This window comes from Magnolia sinica, chromosome 3 (genome assembly GCF_029962835.1).
Source record: "Magnolia sinica isolate HGM2019 chromosome 3, MsV1, whole genome shotgun sequence".
NCBI classification, from domain to species: Eukaryota; Viridiplantae; Streptophyta; class Magnoliopsida; order Magnoliales; family Magnoliaceae; genus Magnolia; species Magnolia sinica.
In genome coordinates this window covers 90,548,895-90,566,680 of record NC_080575.1, presented here as the reverse complement: position 1 = coordinate 90,566,680, position 17,786 = coordinate 90,548,895, and the positions used below count along the sequence as shown (strand labels likewise).

General features: G+C 41.4%; 1 protein-coding gene across 3 annotated transcripts in view; it reads left to right on the top strand.

Moving 5' to 3' along the window:
• Positions 1 to 492: 492 nt before the first annotated feature.
• LOC131240209 (calcium sensing receptor, chloroplastic) overlaps positions 493 to 17,786 on the top strand; it is a 29,678-nt gene continuing 12,384 nt past the window's right edge. The window contains exons 1-9 of one of the 3 annotated variants that reach the window (XM_058238328.1): positions 493 to 834; positions 917 to 1,009; positions 11,981 to 13,048; positions 13,508 to 13,608; positions 15,056 to 15,170; positions 15,749 to 15,826; positions 16,152 to 16,244; positions 16,353 to 16,436; positions 17,194 to 17,292. In XM_058238328.1, the coding sequence (XP_058094311.1) occupies positions 962 to 1,009; positions 11,981 to 13,048; positions 13,508 to 13,608; positions 15,056 to 15,170; positions 15,749 to 15,826; positions 16,152 to 16,244; positions 16,353 to 16,436; positions 17,194 to 17,292 (1,686 nt within the window). In that variant the 5' untranslated portion in view covers positions 493 to 834; positions 917 to 961. The remainder of the gene's footprint in view (positions 835 to 916; positions 1,010 to 11,980; positions 13,049 to 13,507; positions 13,609 to 15,055; positions 15,171 to 15,748; positions 15,827 to 16,151; positions 16,245 to 16,352; positions 16,437 to 17,193; positions 17,293 to 17,786) is intronic. The other 2 variants (XM_058238326.1, XM_058238325.1) reach the window with 2 other exon arrangements.

Below are 17,786 nucleotides of genomic sequence, written 5' to 3'. Positions count from 1 at the left end.
TTCTCACCATTGCTTCCTGTTGTGTAGTCCAGTGGAGACTTAGATCTTACTCAATTTTGAGATCATGGCCTAAATTGATCTTTCAAAATGGATGGACGGATTGGATAAAAACATGGATCACGGTGGGCCCCACAGAGCCTCTGATAGACCGTCCCTCTCCAGCTAGGTCCCGTTGGGCGTGGTGCCCAATCCGCACCCATCTTAAAATGGGATTGGGATGTTCCGGTCTAGACCCCCCAAATGCAGAAGATTTTAATAGACGGCGAGACAAATCATCCATCCATCCGTCCAAATTCAACGCAGACGCCTGGCCCACCCAATGATCAGATCAGCCTGACTTTTGTATCAAAGGAAACTCTCAACACGGTCCGTCCGATGAGTGATCTTAATTTCCAGACGCGTATCAATATGCCGCGTGCCAGAGTCGACTGAGACTGAGAGTGAGAGAGATTTTTTCTGTCATATATAACAACGGATAATAAATACAATTCCTCGCGGCAGAAAACGAAAGACGAGGAGCAGACAAGAGACATCGCCCCAACGGCTTTGACAAGCCACACGATTCTTCCCCGATCACATCTCCTCTCTCCACCTCCTCTTTTATTCGATTCTCTCGGATAATCTCGCCATCCAAACAATATCCATGTCTTAGATTTCCAAATATCCATACCTATAAATCCCTCTCACTTCGTCAAAAAAATCCCAAAATTCCCGCCAAAATGGCGTTTTCTCCACCACCCAAGCCCCAATTTCAAAGACCCACCTGAGAATTCTCCTTAAATGACAATCTGTTTGTTTGGTCTATCTGATTTCCCTCGGCTTCGATCCAATAAGGTGGTTAGATTTCATGAAAGTGTTTTTTTTTTTTTTTTCGATTTGCAAATTGGGAAGTTTGTTTTGACTGTGATTTTGGCAGAAGATGGAAATGTCTTGAAATTGGTGTCTTTGGGTTGATTCGACAATGTTGCCTGTTTGCTCTGCCACCCCAAGCAGTTCTTCTCACTCTCTGGTAACATTTTTACTGACATCCCAATTTCAAAATTGCTATGAAATCAGTCATAACACTATAAGTTTCTAGTGCTATCTTTGCTTCTGGATACATGGCCAATTCGATCAATCTATCTAAACTGTTAATTTGGTCCAACCCACGATTTGCAGATCACCATGCAAAAATCATTCTAATCAGTTGATGCCATCCATCCAAAATCTGGCCTTCATTTTTACTTTTTAGCCACCTGAATCCATACCCATGATAGAATGATTACAATGGCCTGATAAAATTCTTTTTGAACCACAATAATCCAACATGGGCACACTAAATGGATGGTAAAAATAGTTCATTGGATCTTTTTTCTCTAAAATATCTTGACCATTTATCTGTTAGGTTATTGATTAGACGGTTAGAAACATTTAAGTAGTGTGATTTTTGTAAACTTTGGGATGGACCAAATGGACACTCTAGATCAGTTGTTGGTACAACCTGGTTATCGAGTTAATGTGCTCTCGATGCCCAAATTGCAAAGAAAAAAAATACTCACAAGAGCAATGGAGTAGAGAAGGTGAGAACTTTTATTGATACCGACCTTTTTCTCTTACAAACTTAGAGAAGAACCGCACCTAGAAAATTATTCAAATGACTAACTCCTACCCCTTAATAAATCCTAAAGGAATTTTTAATTGAAATCTCTCGAACGAAGGGAATCAATCATAATTTATTACAAACTAATCTAATCTTTCTTCATATGGCAAAAGCCTAATGAAAAACAATTATATCTCTATATCAATTATATCAATTACACTCTCATCCCATCTTTAAACCAGCCCCCCATATCTCCCCAAAATAGTAAATTATAATCCATAAATCTGTAAATAATCAGCACATGTTGGGCTCTACGGAATGCTATGGTCTCATGTCTTGTCGGGCCCTACAATGGGCCTAGATGAGTTGGGCTCTACAGTGGGCCTGAATGGGCCTACGTGGGTTGTGGGCCTACATCATTTTTCCTAGGTTAGAAAGAACTTGACTCTGACGAGTTGGATGCTTCATACAAGCAATAGAGGTTTGGATCCAATCTTTTCAATTCGTCGCCTGTGATCCATGTGCATTCAAAATAGGGTTTGTTCTTTCATTTTACCAAGTATTGCCTGTGTAGGCCCCATCGAGTGTTAGCAGTCTTCATTCGCAACACTTGTTCAACTTCTTCCTTCTTTTTCTTTGAGAGTTGTTTATCCATATTGATAATGGCTTCATTTTGCATGTTAGATGCCTCGCTATGGTACTCGAATAAGTCCGCCACATTGAAAGTTGGTGAGATATTTAAGTCATCTGGTAACTCGATTTCATATACATTGTTATCCAACTTTGGCATGGACCAATCTTCTTAGACTTGAGCTCATTAGAAGTTCTCCTCGGAAACCTTTATTTGCGGAGATAGACCATAATTAAGTCACCTTTGTTATATATCTTCTCACACTGATGTCCATTCTCAGCTTCCTGTTATCTGGTATTTTTGTCTTCAGTCTTCTTCTTTATTTGAACTTTCAGGTCTTGGACATGCTTGGTGAAAGCATCAACATCTTCGCTCACTGGATCTTGTACTGGTATTAGTACTAAGTCAAGTACATGCTGTGGATTTCTCCCATTTACGATCTCAAGTGGAAATGTTCTGGTAGTACAATTCACTGAGTTATTATAGGCAAACTCGGCTTGAGACAAGTCCCACCGAGATACGTTGTCGCCTACGATACTCCTTAAGAGGTTACCAAGGCTCCTGTTGACTACCTTGGTTTGGTTGTCTTTTTTAGGATGATATGTGCTAGAGAATTGAAGCTTCGTCCCCAATTGCTTCCATAAAGTGTGCCAGAAGTGGCTCACAAACTTCGAATTATGGTCCGAAGTTATTGTCTTCGTACCACATGAAGTTTCACAATTTCTTTGAAAAATTTATTGGCAATATGCATAGCATCTATCATCATTTTGCATGGAATGAAGTGGCCTATCTTTGAAAAACGGTCCACCACGACGAAAATCGAATAGGCTCCCCTTTGAGTCTTAGGAAGTCCCATAATGAAGTCTGTAGAAATATCCACCCAAGGCGTGACTGGAACTGGAAGTGGTGTATAAAGGCCGATATTTACACATGACCTTTGGAAACTGGAAGCGGTGTATAAAGGCTGATATTTACACATGACCCATAATGAAGTCCATAGAAATATCCACCCCAAGGCGTGACTGGAATTGGAAGCGGTGTATAAAGGCCGAGATTTACACATGACCTTTGGAAACCTGGCATCGATGACATTGTGTTACGAACCATTCAATGTCATGTCACATACGGGGCCAGTAGTATTTTTCCTCTACCATGGCAAATGTTTTGTCCTTTTCGAAGTCCTCCGCTTAGATAGGATATTTTCTCGCATTGATCCTTTAGGAATGCACATGCGAGAACCCTTGAATAGATCTCCATCATGTGAGATGAATTCATACTTTCGATCTCGACTATCCACACACCTATCACGTACTTTGCCAAAAATCGGGTCCCCTTTGTATTGTTCTTTTAATGCCTCGAATCTAACAACCTCCACTGTGGGAGTTTCAAGTAGAACCACTCTCCTACTGAAAGCATCTACTGCTTTGTTCTAGCTTCCAGCTTTATTATGCAAAAGGAATGTATATTCTTGTAGGAAAGCCCTCCACTTCACATGAAGAGTACTCAACTTCTTTTGGGAGTTGAGATATCTCAACGCCTCATGGTCCGAGTATAGAATGAACTTCCGATGAATTAAGTAAGGTCTCCAATGTCGTAGTGCCTGGATCACTGGATAGAACTTGAGATCATCATAAGTGAGTAGTTATTCCATGCATCATTAAGCTTCTCAATAAAGAAAGCGATCAACTTTCCTTCTTGACTCAACCCCACACTAATGCCAACATTTGAAGCGTCGTTTTTCACTTCAAAAACTTTATTGAAGTTCATAAGTGCAAGAATTGGAGCTTCTGTTATCTTCTTTTTTATGGCACCGAAGCTTCGATCTGCCGCTTTAGTCCATTTGAACTTGCCTCCCCGCATGCCATCAATGAGATGTGCGATGATGGTGCTGAAATTCTGGATAAATCTCCGGTAAATGTCGCCAAACCGTGGAAAGAATGAACCTCCAAAAGGGTTTGTGGGGTGGGCCACTCCGCAATGGCCTTGATTTTCTCTTGATCAACCTTGATCCCTTCTGCAGACACAATATACTCCCAAAGCACAACACTATCGACAAGGAAGGAGCACTTTTTCAAGTTAACAAATGGTGACTACCTCCGTAGTACATCAAATATTTGTCATAAATGATAGGATGAATAGATGCATCATGAATAAAAACAAAAATATCATCAAAATATATAACTAAGAACTTTTCCATTAAAGGGCAGAGTACTCATGTCATCAGCCTCATGAAAGTGCTTGGCGCATTTGAAAGGCCGAATAGCATGATGAGCCACTTATACAATCCACCTCGAGTCTTAAATGCGGTCTTCCACTCGTCCTTGAGCCGGATATTTGCTTCGTAGGTCAATCTTTGAAAAGACATTTGCTCCATGCAACATGTTTGGCATATCGTCCAAGCAAGGAATAGGAAACCAGTACTTGATAGTAATCCAGTTGATCGCACGACTGTCCACTCACATCCTCAAAGATCCATCTTTCTTTAGGGTTAATAATATAGGAACATCACATGGTGACATGCTTTCCTGAATTAAACTTTTTTGTAGTAACTCAGTAACTTGGATCGACATGTTTAGCGGGACTCATTCGGTAACGCGCAAGATTTGGTAGACTCGAACTCGATACTAAGTCAATGTGGTGCTTAATGTTCCTCATAGGAGGAAGTCTAACTGGGAGTTCTTTGGGCACCAAGTCTTTATATTCATGAAGAAGCTCCTGTATAGGAGGCGGAACATTTGATTGCTTTGTGTCTTTTTTCGCAACTAAGACATAGATGATGACAATCTCCTTATTTCCCTCTTCAAATTTCTGCACATTGAGTGATTTTTTACTCTCTTCTTTATCATATTTAGGTGTTGGAAGATGTTTCATTGGGTGTAATGCAATATTAACACCATTCTTTACAAAGCTATATGTGTTGGCCCGAATTGTGTGCACCATATCGTGATCCCACAACCACGGTCTCCCTAACAAAATGTGGCATGCATCTATGGGGACCACATCGCACACATCATCCTTGTACTTAGATTCAATAGAGAAGAAAACTAAGCACCTGGAGTTAATAGAAACTTCTCCCCATTTGTTGAACCAACGAATCCGATATGGTCGCGGATGTTTATATTCTTTGACTTTTATTTTGTTCACAATTTCTTATGAGACAATGTTCTGACCGCTCCCCTTGTCTACGAAAATGGTGCATATCTTCACACTAGAAGTACAAGTGGTGTGGAAGATATTTTGTCGCAACCATCGCCCCTCATCAACCATTCGAGGTGTTGATAGTATAGTTCGTTGATAACCAACGACTCTCAGCTATCACCATACACATCTACTGCATCTTCCCCAATAGGCACCTCATCTTCACATTCATGGTCTTCATATTTGTGCCCGCTTCAATTTTGTTTTGCATGCGGTCGGGGGTGTTTTCAATATATTTTCCTTTCCCAACCAAATTTACTTTAATTGTGGACTGATGTTCAAGACAATGAAAGGAACGATATCCCGGTTGCCCACACTTAAGCATGTGAGAGGAGTTTTGCTTTGTCCCATCTTGGGTGCATTAGCCTTGTCTATAATCAGCTCTCCCCCGAGTTGGGGCTTGGCTTTATTGTTGGACGTTGGTCCATTGTCCTTTGGCCTATGGGAAGACCTATGGTGCCTTACGTGGGAAGTTAGCACGATACCCCGTCGTCGATGATGGCCCTCGTGAGGTGCCAAATCATCTCCCAAGTCCCCAATTAATTATCTCATCGGCTTTCAATGCAAGTGTATATGCATCAGATATTTTAAAAACATCTTTGAAAGCTTATTCATTTATGATCTTTGGGTTAAGACCATTAAGATATCTTGAAATTTTTTGGTCTCCATACTCACGAAACCTTGCCCATGATGTCAAGGAATGGAACTCCTCGGTGTATTCATACCGACTGGTTCCTTTGACATAGATTGTGACATCTTTGATAGAGGTCACGGGTGTAAGTTGCAGGTAAGAACTTCCCTTTTAACTTCTTTTTTTAAAAAATCTTTTCCCTAGAGTTTATTTTCTCCTTACCTCAATGGATTCGTTCAGCATGGAGATCATCCCACCATGTTAATACGTGATTGGAAAACTTCACAACTACTAACTTTACCTTCCGATTATTTGCGACTTCCTTGTACTCAAACAAGTTTTCCACCTTAGCCAATCGATGAAGTCATTAACATGCAACTGGCCGTGGAATTCTGGAATTTCTATCTTAATTCCGGGCTCTCTATCACCTCCCAACTTTCAAATAATTTGATCATTGGTGTCTTCATAAACCGGGGCCGCCCGTAGTTGGTTAGGACCTTGGTGGGGACCTCTCCCTACGTGTCCACATGCTCCAACTTCGGTCTCCGGATTCCCCCAACGTTGGAGCATGCCCACTTTATTAGCGAGGTTGCCTACCATATTCGTGAGTTGATCTACTCGTTCTATGAGTGTGTGGATCAATTGGGTTACTTGTACAAACTCTTCCCGTGTCGCCCCCTTCGAAGCCATTAGAGGCTGATGTAGAGTAAGAAAATTCCAAAGACCACATGGCTTTGATACCAAAATGGTGTAACCCAGTGATGCAGGATATGAAAATTAACTATGATATGCAAGATCTTAGGCCTTAGATCAAACTAATTCAGAAACATTTACATAAAATTTCCACATCCCACACAAAAGTTCAAACATTCAAGCAAGAGGAATCTGTGCGGGTCTAGGCCTACACATGTTAGGGTTGGATCAATAGAAATTATAAGCTAAACGATACTCAAAGGGAGGTAAAACTCATCCACACATGCACAGTAATCGGTCCTTAATCTGAGAGATTCACCAGTTTCAATTCAGAGAACCCTAGGATTAGAAAATGGATAAACAAATTGAAAATAATGCAATCTAGGGTTAGGGTTATGGAAAATAGGTATGAGAGAGATAAAATAAGCGGAAATTCTAAACCTGGCGACAGTCCACGCACGCAGACAGCGGGCCAGGCCTGACGCATGTGTGAGGGGGCCCCGAATGCGGAAAACGCTTCCTTAGCTCTGGTTGGCCAGGGGAGGGCTTCAAAACTCTCGAGTTTCGTGTCGATCGGATGCACGGTCTGTGCGTGGTACTCCGCCGAAGTTTCAGCCCTCCTGCAGGGTCAGATTTTGGAAAATCGGTTGTAGGGAGAATAACTGCTGCAAAAGCTAATGGATTCGATACAAGGATGGTTGAAGAAGGTGAGAAGAGTGGGTGATAGGCGATAGGGGCGGATCGGGATAGATGTGGCTTCGCACCACGGTAGTTAGCCATTCGATGAAGGGAGGGCTTCACACCCAATTGGATTTCCACAACTCAAGAACTCAGAGGAGTAGAAAAACGCAGGAATTTTTATTAATCTTCAATGAGAAAAAGAACTACAAGGGGTGCCTATTTATGAGAAAACCTTATACCCTAAAACTCGCGCCATGTGCGTAACCTATTACTTGGCGATGAAGTAATAAAAAATAATAACTAATCAAAATAATCTAAATCGTCCATGATATTCTAAATAACAATAATAAGCAAAACCTAAAATATGAGATTAATTGGACTAGTGGGCCACAATCATGAGAACCCATGATAGGCTTTACTTGACTATAGGGCTCACTCCAACGAACAAAAACTCAGTCTTCTAACTAGGAGGCCCTCCCTGGACGTCGTCACCGAGCCAGATCGACGGTGGGGCCCTCCTCCTTGTGTACGTGTGGGGGATCGACGGTGGGGCCCTCGTTCTCCTTGCGTACGTGCGCGCACGCTGGCCCCCGCGTGGGCGCATGATGTCCCCATCACCCAGTTATTGAGTCAATGACGTCTCAACATCGAAATTTCAAAGAAATTAAAAAAAAAAAAACTCACAAGAACAATGGAGTTGAGATGGAGATATTTTTTATTGATATCAACCTTTTTTTCTTACAAAACTTGAAGGAGAACCACACTTGGAGAATCAATCACAATTTATTATAAACTAATCTAATATTTCCTCATATGGCAAAAGCATAATGAAAAGCAAACACCGAAAGCAATCATATCTCCATATCTAGCCCGTATCTTCGATCATATCAATTACACGCTCATCACATCTTTAAATCAGCCCCCCCCCCCCTCTCATATCTCCCAAAAATAGTAAATTATAATCCTCAAATCTGTAAATAATCAGCCCAAAAATCAGTACATGTTGGGCTCTATAGTTGGCTATTGTTCCATGTCTTGTTGGGCCCTATAGTGGGCCTACATGGGCTTAAGTGGGTTGGGCCCTACAGTGGGCCATGGGCCTGCATCGGTTGTTTAGATTGGCCATGTGATACTATGCAACTCATAGCCATAGCTCTGCAACACAATGCTATGAGAGAACTGAATGATTTCTTTATTCCAGTCGATGACATTGATGAGGATTCATGGGTTCCATAGCCACAACAAATGTATAATTAGCAAATGTTTAGTTCTCTGACGAGCAGGAATCTGCACATGGGGGCCCACGCTCTGGCAATACAGATCATTGATTTGCCGGGAAAAATTGGAGATTGGATGGTCCCAAAAATGTCCCAGATTGGAAGATTCTAACCCTTGGATCGGTGGCCTACAAATAAATAGCTAGGAGAAACTACAGCAAGTGGCCACATTTGTTAGAAAATATGCCAAAATTTGTAGGGTTAAGATCTTCCAATCTGGGAAATTTTAGGGCATCTCCATCCTCGGTGGAGCCCATCAGATCAATGTTTGGATCAACGAACTGTGAGCTTGCACATATGAGATCCTGTGCCTGTTTTCTAGATGCTAATATCTTTGGGCCATTTAGGTTTTCTTCAGTTGAAGTTTCTTGGTGTTTTTGTGATTCTTTTAACAAGTAAAAGAACAAGGGTTTCAGTAATCTATGAACTGTGATCACTCTCTCATACTGTGTAGTCAGATTGAGTCGTCTACAATTGCTCCATTGTCATAATCCCTTAGAATCAGAACCTCCTTCTTTTAACATTATCTGGAATTCTCTTGTTTAGCATGTATTTAACACCATTGATTCCATAGAAGATGCTGCATCCGGCATATAGGCCAACTCTACAACTGATGAGATAGGCTAAATGTGTATTTCAATCCAAACCAACCAAACGATAGGCCTTCTCATGGATGGTCACTGTTAAAAAAAATGTTGCAATTGGCTGTTTTCCAATGCTTGATCTGTAGTTTTTTCTCCATGAACATTAATACTCTTAGAATCAGAACCTTCATCTTTTGACTTTATCCAAAAATTTGTTGCTTAGCACAGATTTAACACAATTGATTCCATAGAAGATGCTGCATCTGGCATATAGACCAACTCTACAACTGATAAGATGGTTAAATGTGTACTTCCATCCGGACCAACCAAATAATAGGCCTTCTCATGGATGGTCACTGGTAAAAAAATTGTTGTAATTGTCTATTTTCTAAACACTCGATCTGTAATTTTTCTCCGTGAACTTCTAAACTATTCCTCAATGTCTAAAAAAGTTGATGGATGGTTGCAAAGTTCCAATAACATGATTTATGGGCTATAGCTTATCCAAGAGCTGTTACACCAGTTGGGCAGTATGGATTCATTGCCAAAGTAAACCAATTGAAAGTTTGTAGGGTTGTTACTAGTTACTCGAATGGTACTCAACACACACCAATTCCTAGACCTTTATAGAAATACTGGTCTTCACTTTCGAAAGCATGCTGCATTTTCTCAATGAAACTGCTGGTGTAACTTGCGTGAGTATATGGGGACGGGGTAACTTTCACTGACTGCCACGTGGGGGATGACCTCCACTAGACTCCAACTTTAGCTATGCGACATTGACAAATTGTGGTGACTCTTCAAATCGTACACATGGAATAATTATATGGCAATCTGGATTCTCCAAATTGCTGACCCAAATGTGAATGGAGCATAACCGAAAAATTGCACTGAGAAGGTAATATTAACCATCTGTAACCTGTTTCTTCCCTTTAAATTTGGACCACTCTCACTATTTTACTTTGAACCATCCATTTGGTAGCCATTAATTGGATGTTAGAATCGATTAATCTGAGTGATTTTAGATATATGCTCCATCCACAATGGGACCAACAATTTGGATTACCTGATAGCTTTACATCATTACCACGTCAGGATGAGCCACCACTATTTTTTTTCAATGGTGCAGCACTAACATAAGATTCTAGCCCTTCTCCATAAAGTTGTTCCCCCATGTGGGGCTAGGTTAGAGAAAATTAAAGATACCATAGACATGTGAGGTACAGTAGCGTGGTCCTTTCCTCGATATGCTCAGACAGATAACATTTTACCATTTTCAGTTCATTAACTGCTCTGATTACTGAATGTCTTGTCTCGGGTGTCCAAATCAGAGGAATTGTATGATACTTGGTCCAAGGATGTGTCCACTGTCCTTGGGACTGGAGTCAGTACAAGTGATCCCCATGTTCCGTGATCATGACTGTTGTTTGGATTGGTCCTGTTAATATACATAAGTATGGTGCACTGCAGGTACACCCAGAAGTTTAACATACTCAAGCACGGTGTACTGCAGGTACACCCGGGACTATGTACATTAACAGGCCTCATCATGGATGCACCATGGCCCAAAATATCACTCTGATGGATGTTTCCAACCCTTGGGTCAATTGCCTGCTAATACTTGGTTAAGAAAGGGGGAAAAAGAAGAAGAAGCAAAGGTCCACATTCAACAGAAAAAGACCAAAGGCTGGAGGCCAAGATCTTCCAGTCTGGGAGATTTTTGGGCCGTGATCAATTCATGGTGGGCCCATTAGATCAACAGTCTTGATTACTGAACCATGAGACCAGTTGCATAAATTCAAGGCCCAAGGATACCACATCCGTTCTTGGACAGGGGATAATATAGTTCGTCTCCCAAGCACCTAAAAGAGCGAGGAGATGGCATGCATCATTTTGGAACTCTCTCTTTCTATTGGACTGCTGACCCATTTTTACGTTGAAATTAGTGCTTCCAAAATTACTTCTCATAGGTGATTGTACCTTTTTCTTTCGGAATAACAAGGAAAAAGATGGTTCCAAGTTAACCTACTATTGCTCATAGGTGATCATTCCTCTACAAAATAACAGCACAATTGGACATGAGCTTCTCGGGAAAAGTTCTGTTGGAACATTTCCACATCCCTTGGTTTTCTTTGATGTTTCATTTCTTTATGTATTCAATTGTTATAGTTCCCTTAAGGAAGTGCTTATTTAAACTCAACACTTGATGTTTTGGTCGGCACTCTTATTTTGCTGAGCCACATGCACCTGTACAGACAGCCAAATATGTGAAGCTTTGCATGTGTGTGGGACATACTGGTGCTTGCAGCAGTTAGGTCCCACTATGTGGATGACCTGGCAAAAAAAATAAATCATGCTGGCCAACCATCAGGTGAGCCAAACATGTATAAAGACAATGGATAAATGGAAAACATGCCAAATCCATAAACACGCATGTGGCCCGTCTGATGAGTTTACCAGCCTGTTTTCTATTGGCTATCCATACAGCAGGTCCACCTGATGCATGACTAGGGTGTCCCACACGTGCCAGGGCGACATTTATGTTTACGTGGAGAGGTGCATCATGCATGTGGGCTTAGCATAATAGTACAACTCTTTATTCTCATAAGCTGCATGTCATGGCAATCTTACCGTGAAAAACTTATGATTTCTGAAGATGCATGATTGTGGAACTCATTCCCATATCTCGAACTGATGTTCCAACAGATTTCTTTTCATGTCGGGCCAAGATCCCTTTTTCTGCCTCGTAAGTATATAGAGGACAGATGCACTGTGGAAGATAGGGTCTCTGTTGGCCTGCCGAATGGGATTCATACACCAGAGGTTTCCTTCAAAACACACGCTATGAAGTTTCTGTATGCTAATGCTGTCGAAAGATCCGACCAATCAGGTTCTTTGGAGTCTTCTAACATGTATCTGTACCGAAATCAATCAGACAATATCATGCATGGATTTTCGAATGAATGCCTTTACAGAGAGCCACAAAAAAAGAGTTATGCAATGAGAGCAATAAACGAATCTTATCCAATAGATGATGAAAAATTTGCAGAAGATCCTAGCATGTCTAGTGGGGGAGGCCTGGTGCTTGATAGTCAAAATATGGCAGAACCATCCATGTCTTCATATGTAGAGTTACAGTCAGCTTCTCCTCCCAGCGGGGATGGGCTTTCGGACCTTCATGATCAACTTAGCCTAAGTGAAAACCTCTCTGAATCTGCAGCTTCTGAATCTTTATCAACCACTAATACTACCACTGGAATTCTCTCGGAGAAACCAACATTGGTTCCTGATACCCTTGATGCAACTAACGACACACTGTCCAAGTTCAAAGAGAATATTGAGAATTTCTTATCTGGACTTACGGAATCTGTGAATGCTTCAGTTGGTAAGGCAGACAACACCCTGAAAAATACATCCAATGCTATCACTTCATCGCTTGCGAATGGACTCAAGAGCATCACGGAGTCATTCGAAAATGCTGCCAGTGGTGTATTTTCTTCTGTTGATAACAGCAGTGAAGTAGCCGGTAATAAATTGTCGGGCTTCGCAAGTGAATTTAAGGAAAACACCTATAAGGCGGGTGTTGTTGCTACTGATGTTCTAAGACGGGCAGTTGTTGCTGTGGAGGATTCTTTAGCAAATGCAGGGACGTTTGTTGTTTATTCTTATGGATCTGTGAAGGCATTGCTTCCAACGGAAGTTCAGGATGTTCTAAATCTGTCCGAAGAGAGAGCTATAACAGTCCTGAGACCTGTTGGGACTGCTTTTCAACAGGTATGTTATAAGAGAATGCTTCTTGCTAACGTGCATTCGCAGTTGCCCAAGCCTGATGACCCCACAATGCCAACATGGCATTTTGGCATTATCTGGCCTGTTCATTGGGTGGGCCCCACGTTTAATTTTCCCTAGCAAAAGATTCAGGCTGGTTTGCTCATCAGGCGGGCATAACATGTATGTTGAATGTGGAGTTGTGGACTACCCATTCTCTTTGTTTACCAAACCGGCTTATGTTTTTCTTGGGCACATTATTGGTAGGGCTCACCTAATGAACAGCCTGAATTTGCACATGCTTGCCATGTTGGCAGGTGGTGGTGTGTGTGGGTTTGGCGACTGTAGATGCACATTTGCAACTAGCATTCCTCATTGTGATAGGAAACACTTTACATTCAAAATTAGTTTATGGAACGTGTATTATATCATATAGATCTGTTGCTTGGTGCTACTTTTAAGCAGGTATATGTTGCCATTGAAGGGTTGGAAAAGTATCTTGGTTTCGACCCCAATGACCCAATTGTTCCGTTCATTCTTTTCCTCGGGAGTTTCACCATTTTAGGGTATGTCTCTGTTGGTGGTTTTTCTTGAAGTGTATTTTGCTGGCTGATGTAGGACATGAAATTTAAGTATGAGATGCAATAATTCAGGCTTAGATCATACCAATTCAGAAACAGTTACACAAATTCCACATCCCACATGACAATCCAAATCATTCAATTAAAAAGGGGAATCTATGCGAGTCCAGGCTGACATAGGCTAGGATTGGACTAATAAAAATTATAAACCAAATGATGTTAAAGGTAAATAGAAATCAACCACACATGCATAAAAATCAGTCCCTAATTCAAGGGATTCCCCAATTTTAATTCAAGGAACCCTAGGGTGAAAAAAAAAGGGGCAAATAAATTAAGCCTAATGCAAACTAAGGCTAGGGTTTAAGAAATGAATGAAAAGAAGAAAACCAGTGGAAAACCTGACTCGGAGAAAGCTCCTGCATGCAGATGGTGACCCAGGGCTGACGCACGTGCACGGGTGGGCTGACCGCATGTGTGATGGAAGCCCGCCTCCCCAAAGCGACACCTAGGCCTTGGTCGGCCAGGGGAGACCTCCAATCCCTCCAAGTTTGACGACGATCCGACGTAAGGTCGAGGCGTAGTGCTCCGCCAAAGTTTCAGCCCTCCTACAGGTCCAGATTTTGGAAACTGGCTGTAGGGGGGATGAATAGCTGCAAAAGCTGGGAAATTCAAAGTAATAATGATGATAGAAGATGAGAGATATGGATGGAAGAGGGTAGGGGCGGATGGGGATAGATGTGGCTTCGCACCGTGGTAGTTAGCCCTTTGAAGAAGGGAGGGCTTCGCATCCACTTTTGAATTCTTTCAAAACTCACGAAGAGAGCAAAAAAATAAAGCAGGAGTTTTTATTAAACTTGAATGAATGAAAAGAACTACAAGGGGTGCCTATTTATAGGGAAAATCTTATATCCCAAAACTCGCACCATGTGAAAACTTATTACTTGGTGGTAAAGTAAACTAAAATAAAAACCAAACAAAGAAATCCAAAACGTTCACGATGTTCTAAATAATAACAATAAGCAAAACTTAAAATATGACATCAATCCGACGAGTGGGCCATGATCATGAGATCCCATGATGGGGTTTTCTTGACTATTGGGCTCACCCTTTTGAACCAAAACTTATTCTTCTAGCTAGAAGGCCCTCCCTGGACGTCGTCGTCGAGCCAGATCGTTGGTGGGGCCCTCCTTCTGCGTACGTACGTGCATAGGGTGGTGGTGTGCGTGCGCGTGTGCGCATGATGTCCCCATCACTGGCATATCTTGGCTTCATCCCCAATGACCCAATTGTTCTATTCATTCTTTTCCTGGCGAGTTTCACTATTCTAGTGTATGTCTATTGGTGTTTTTTCTTGAAGTTTATTTTGTTAGCAAGAGAGTTGGTGGACCTTTTATGTTTCTAGATCTCCATATCATTTGGCAGTTATTTGCAGGACTTCATATTGGGTGTTCACTTATGGCGGGTATTCCGGAGATTTGTCTCCTGAGTCGACTTTGGAGCTGCTGTCTGGGGAGGAGAACGTTGTGCTTATTGATGTCCGGCCTGAGGCAAGAGACTGTAAATTTCACCAGCCTTTTCTTTTGAAGAGTTGTTTTTGTTGTCACTTCCAAAAATCTAACATCTTCAGCATTTAAGTAGGTTACTGCTACCAAACATTCATGGTTGTTATTCTTTCTTTATTCCCCTTCACTTTTAAACTCTTGTGACATGATTCCTACCTGCATTCTGCACCATTGTTGAATTTTGTAGAACTCTAACATAAATAGTTGGATTATATCATTTCAGGTAGGTATATGTGAAAACGCAAACACACGCACATGTATCACTTCCACCCTTTGTTGGGTGATCCTTCTAACCACATGCTGCTCCTGCTTCAATTTAATTCTTCAGACTTGTATTCCGACTCTCCCTTTCTAGCTTTTTGTACTTGATAACATTTTGATAAGGATGCTTCCCAGTCCCGCACCTGAATCTAATTCTGCTTCTCTTCATGCTTTGTGCAGCTATACCACCATGGTCACAGCCACAAAAAATCATTGAAAGTTCTAATGATTTGTCAATATAGGTTGCATTTATGATTCAAATTCTTCGGTAACTTTAGTGATGGGCGTTTGACTTTGTGAAGGATCTGAGGGAGAGAGATGGTGTTCCAGATCTTCGACGAGGAGCTCGGTATAGATATGCTAGTGTTACTCTTCCTGAGGTTGGTTGGCACTCATCTGAATGTATTCTTATAGTTTTATTAGGTGAAGCTAGCGATAAAATGTAATCGTTCCATCACGAATGACCCACCTGAGTTGACGCACCTATTTCTCTAGTTTAAAATGCGTGTTTTCAAAATATGAAAGCTATCTTTAAGTCTGAAGGAGTAAGAAATATGCTTACTTCAATTTGGAGAACCTGTCGAATTTTCTTTGCTTCTGTCCTGATTTTTCTCTGTTAAATGTTCCACCTTTCTATCTATTTTTTTCCCTGATGTTTAAAGATTTACCGATAATTTATTACCGTATTCTTTTTGACATCCTCAGGTTGATGGTTCCCTAAGAAAGCTATTGAAGAGGGGCAGAGAGGTTGATGATGCCTTAGTTGCAGTCATCATTCGAAACTTGAAAATCATTCAAGTATGCAGGGTTATTTCGATATGGCTTACTAATCCATGACTATTAGATGTCTGGATTTAGCTTCATAAATGACGATTGCTCTTGATCCTATTGTTCTCTCATTTATAGGACAGGTCCAAGGTCATAGTTATGGATGCAAGCGGTGCTCAGTCTAAGGGTATTGCAAGATCTTTGAGGAAACTTGGAGTTAAGGCGAGTTCTTTTCAAATCCATTAATTTACAAGGAATTACATGATCCTCAATCCTGATTCCTGAGTGTGTACAGGTGGGGTCCCTGGCTTGTTGATCCAGAATGCTTATTTTCAGACCTTGCCGTGGATATAAGATACCCCGAAAAACTCGAATGAAAAGATCCTACCACCCGATCTCTGGCCTTCTTTGAGTTGAATGTGGACTGTTGCTTTATATTTTCCTGTCTATTTGCAGGCAACAGATTCAAGGGTTAGATTGTTCCATCAGAGGACTTTAGATATCCCTAGTCCATGCTGGGGACCCATCAGGTCAATGTTCCTGGTTTGCTAAGCCATGGGCCTCACCCACTTGTACAAACTCCAGCTCGAAGACCCCATGCTTATCCTCAGCTTAAGAATCATATAATCATGGTATGCCAAAACGGTAATGGCTTTTACATAACGGTAATGGTTGTAACTATTACGCGTTATAGGGCCAAAACGGCTGTAACAACTGTTACAGAAAAAAATGACCTGTAATGGCCCTGTAATGGTCTTGAAACAGATTTTTTTCCCTTCAAAAAACAGGGGCTGTAATAGCTTCTACGACCCATATCGTAATGGTAACGGCGGTGGCCTCTACAGCTACTGTTACTGTTATAGAACATCTTGCATATAATTCCCTAAGTTATGCTTCAGAGCACATTGTTATCTATTTTGAAACCAAGGAATTCAACTGTTGCATATTAACCATTTTCTCTACCTTTGGATGATGACAGAGACCTTACCTGGTTCAAGGTGGATTTCGGTCTTGGGTGAAAGGTGGTCTCCGCATTAAAGAGCTGAAACCCGAGACAACATTGACTATACTGAACGAGGTACTTTATTATCCTGGGGATGGTCTTCATCCATAACTTCTGAGAACTTAGTGTGTTGGTTTTCAGTCTCTTATGAACAACATCTGCCAGGTAGTTTCATATGAATCAACAGATGATGGATACGATGATTGGGTTTCAAAACCCGTACTCCTGTTGTTGTGCTAAAAACAACTTCAGTTTAACCATATGAGGGCATACTAAATTGGGTCGTTAGGAAATCTATGTTAACTAAAGAGTTGGGTTTCTTAGATAGGAGCTTTGCTAAGCCCAGGCGTCGTACATGTGCAATAAAGCACATGTACGCGCCACACATGTGCAATAAAGCACATGTACACGCCACACATGTGCCAGCATGGCACGATAGGTCTGAGATCCAACCGTTCCATAAGAAAGGTGCCACTATATTGATGCCTAGCCCAAGAATCAGGCTGATCTACTGGTCAGGTCAAACACAGTTTGCAAAACAAATGTGTGACTATGGAAAACTTGGCTGA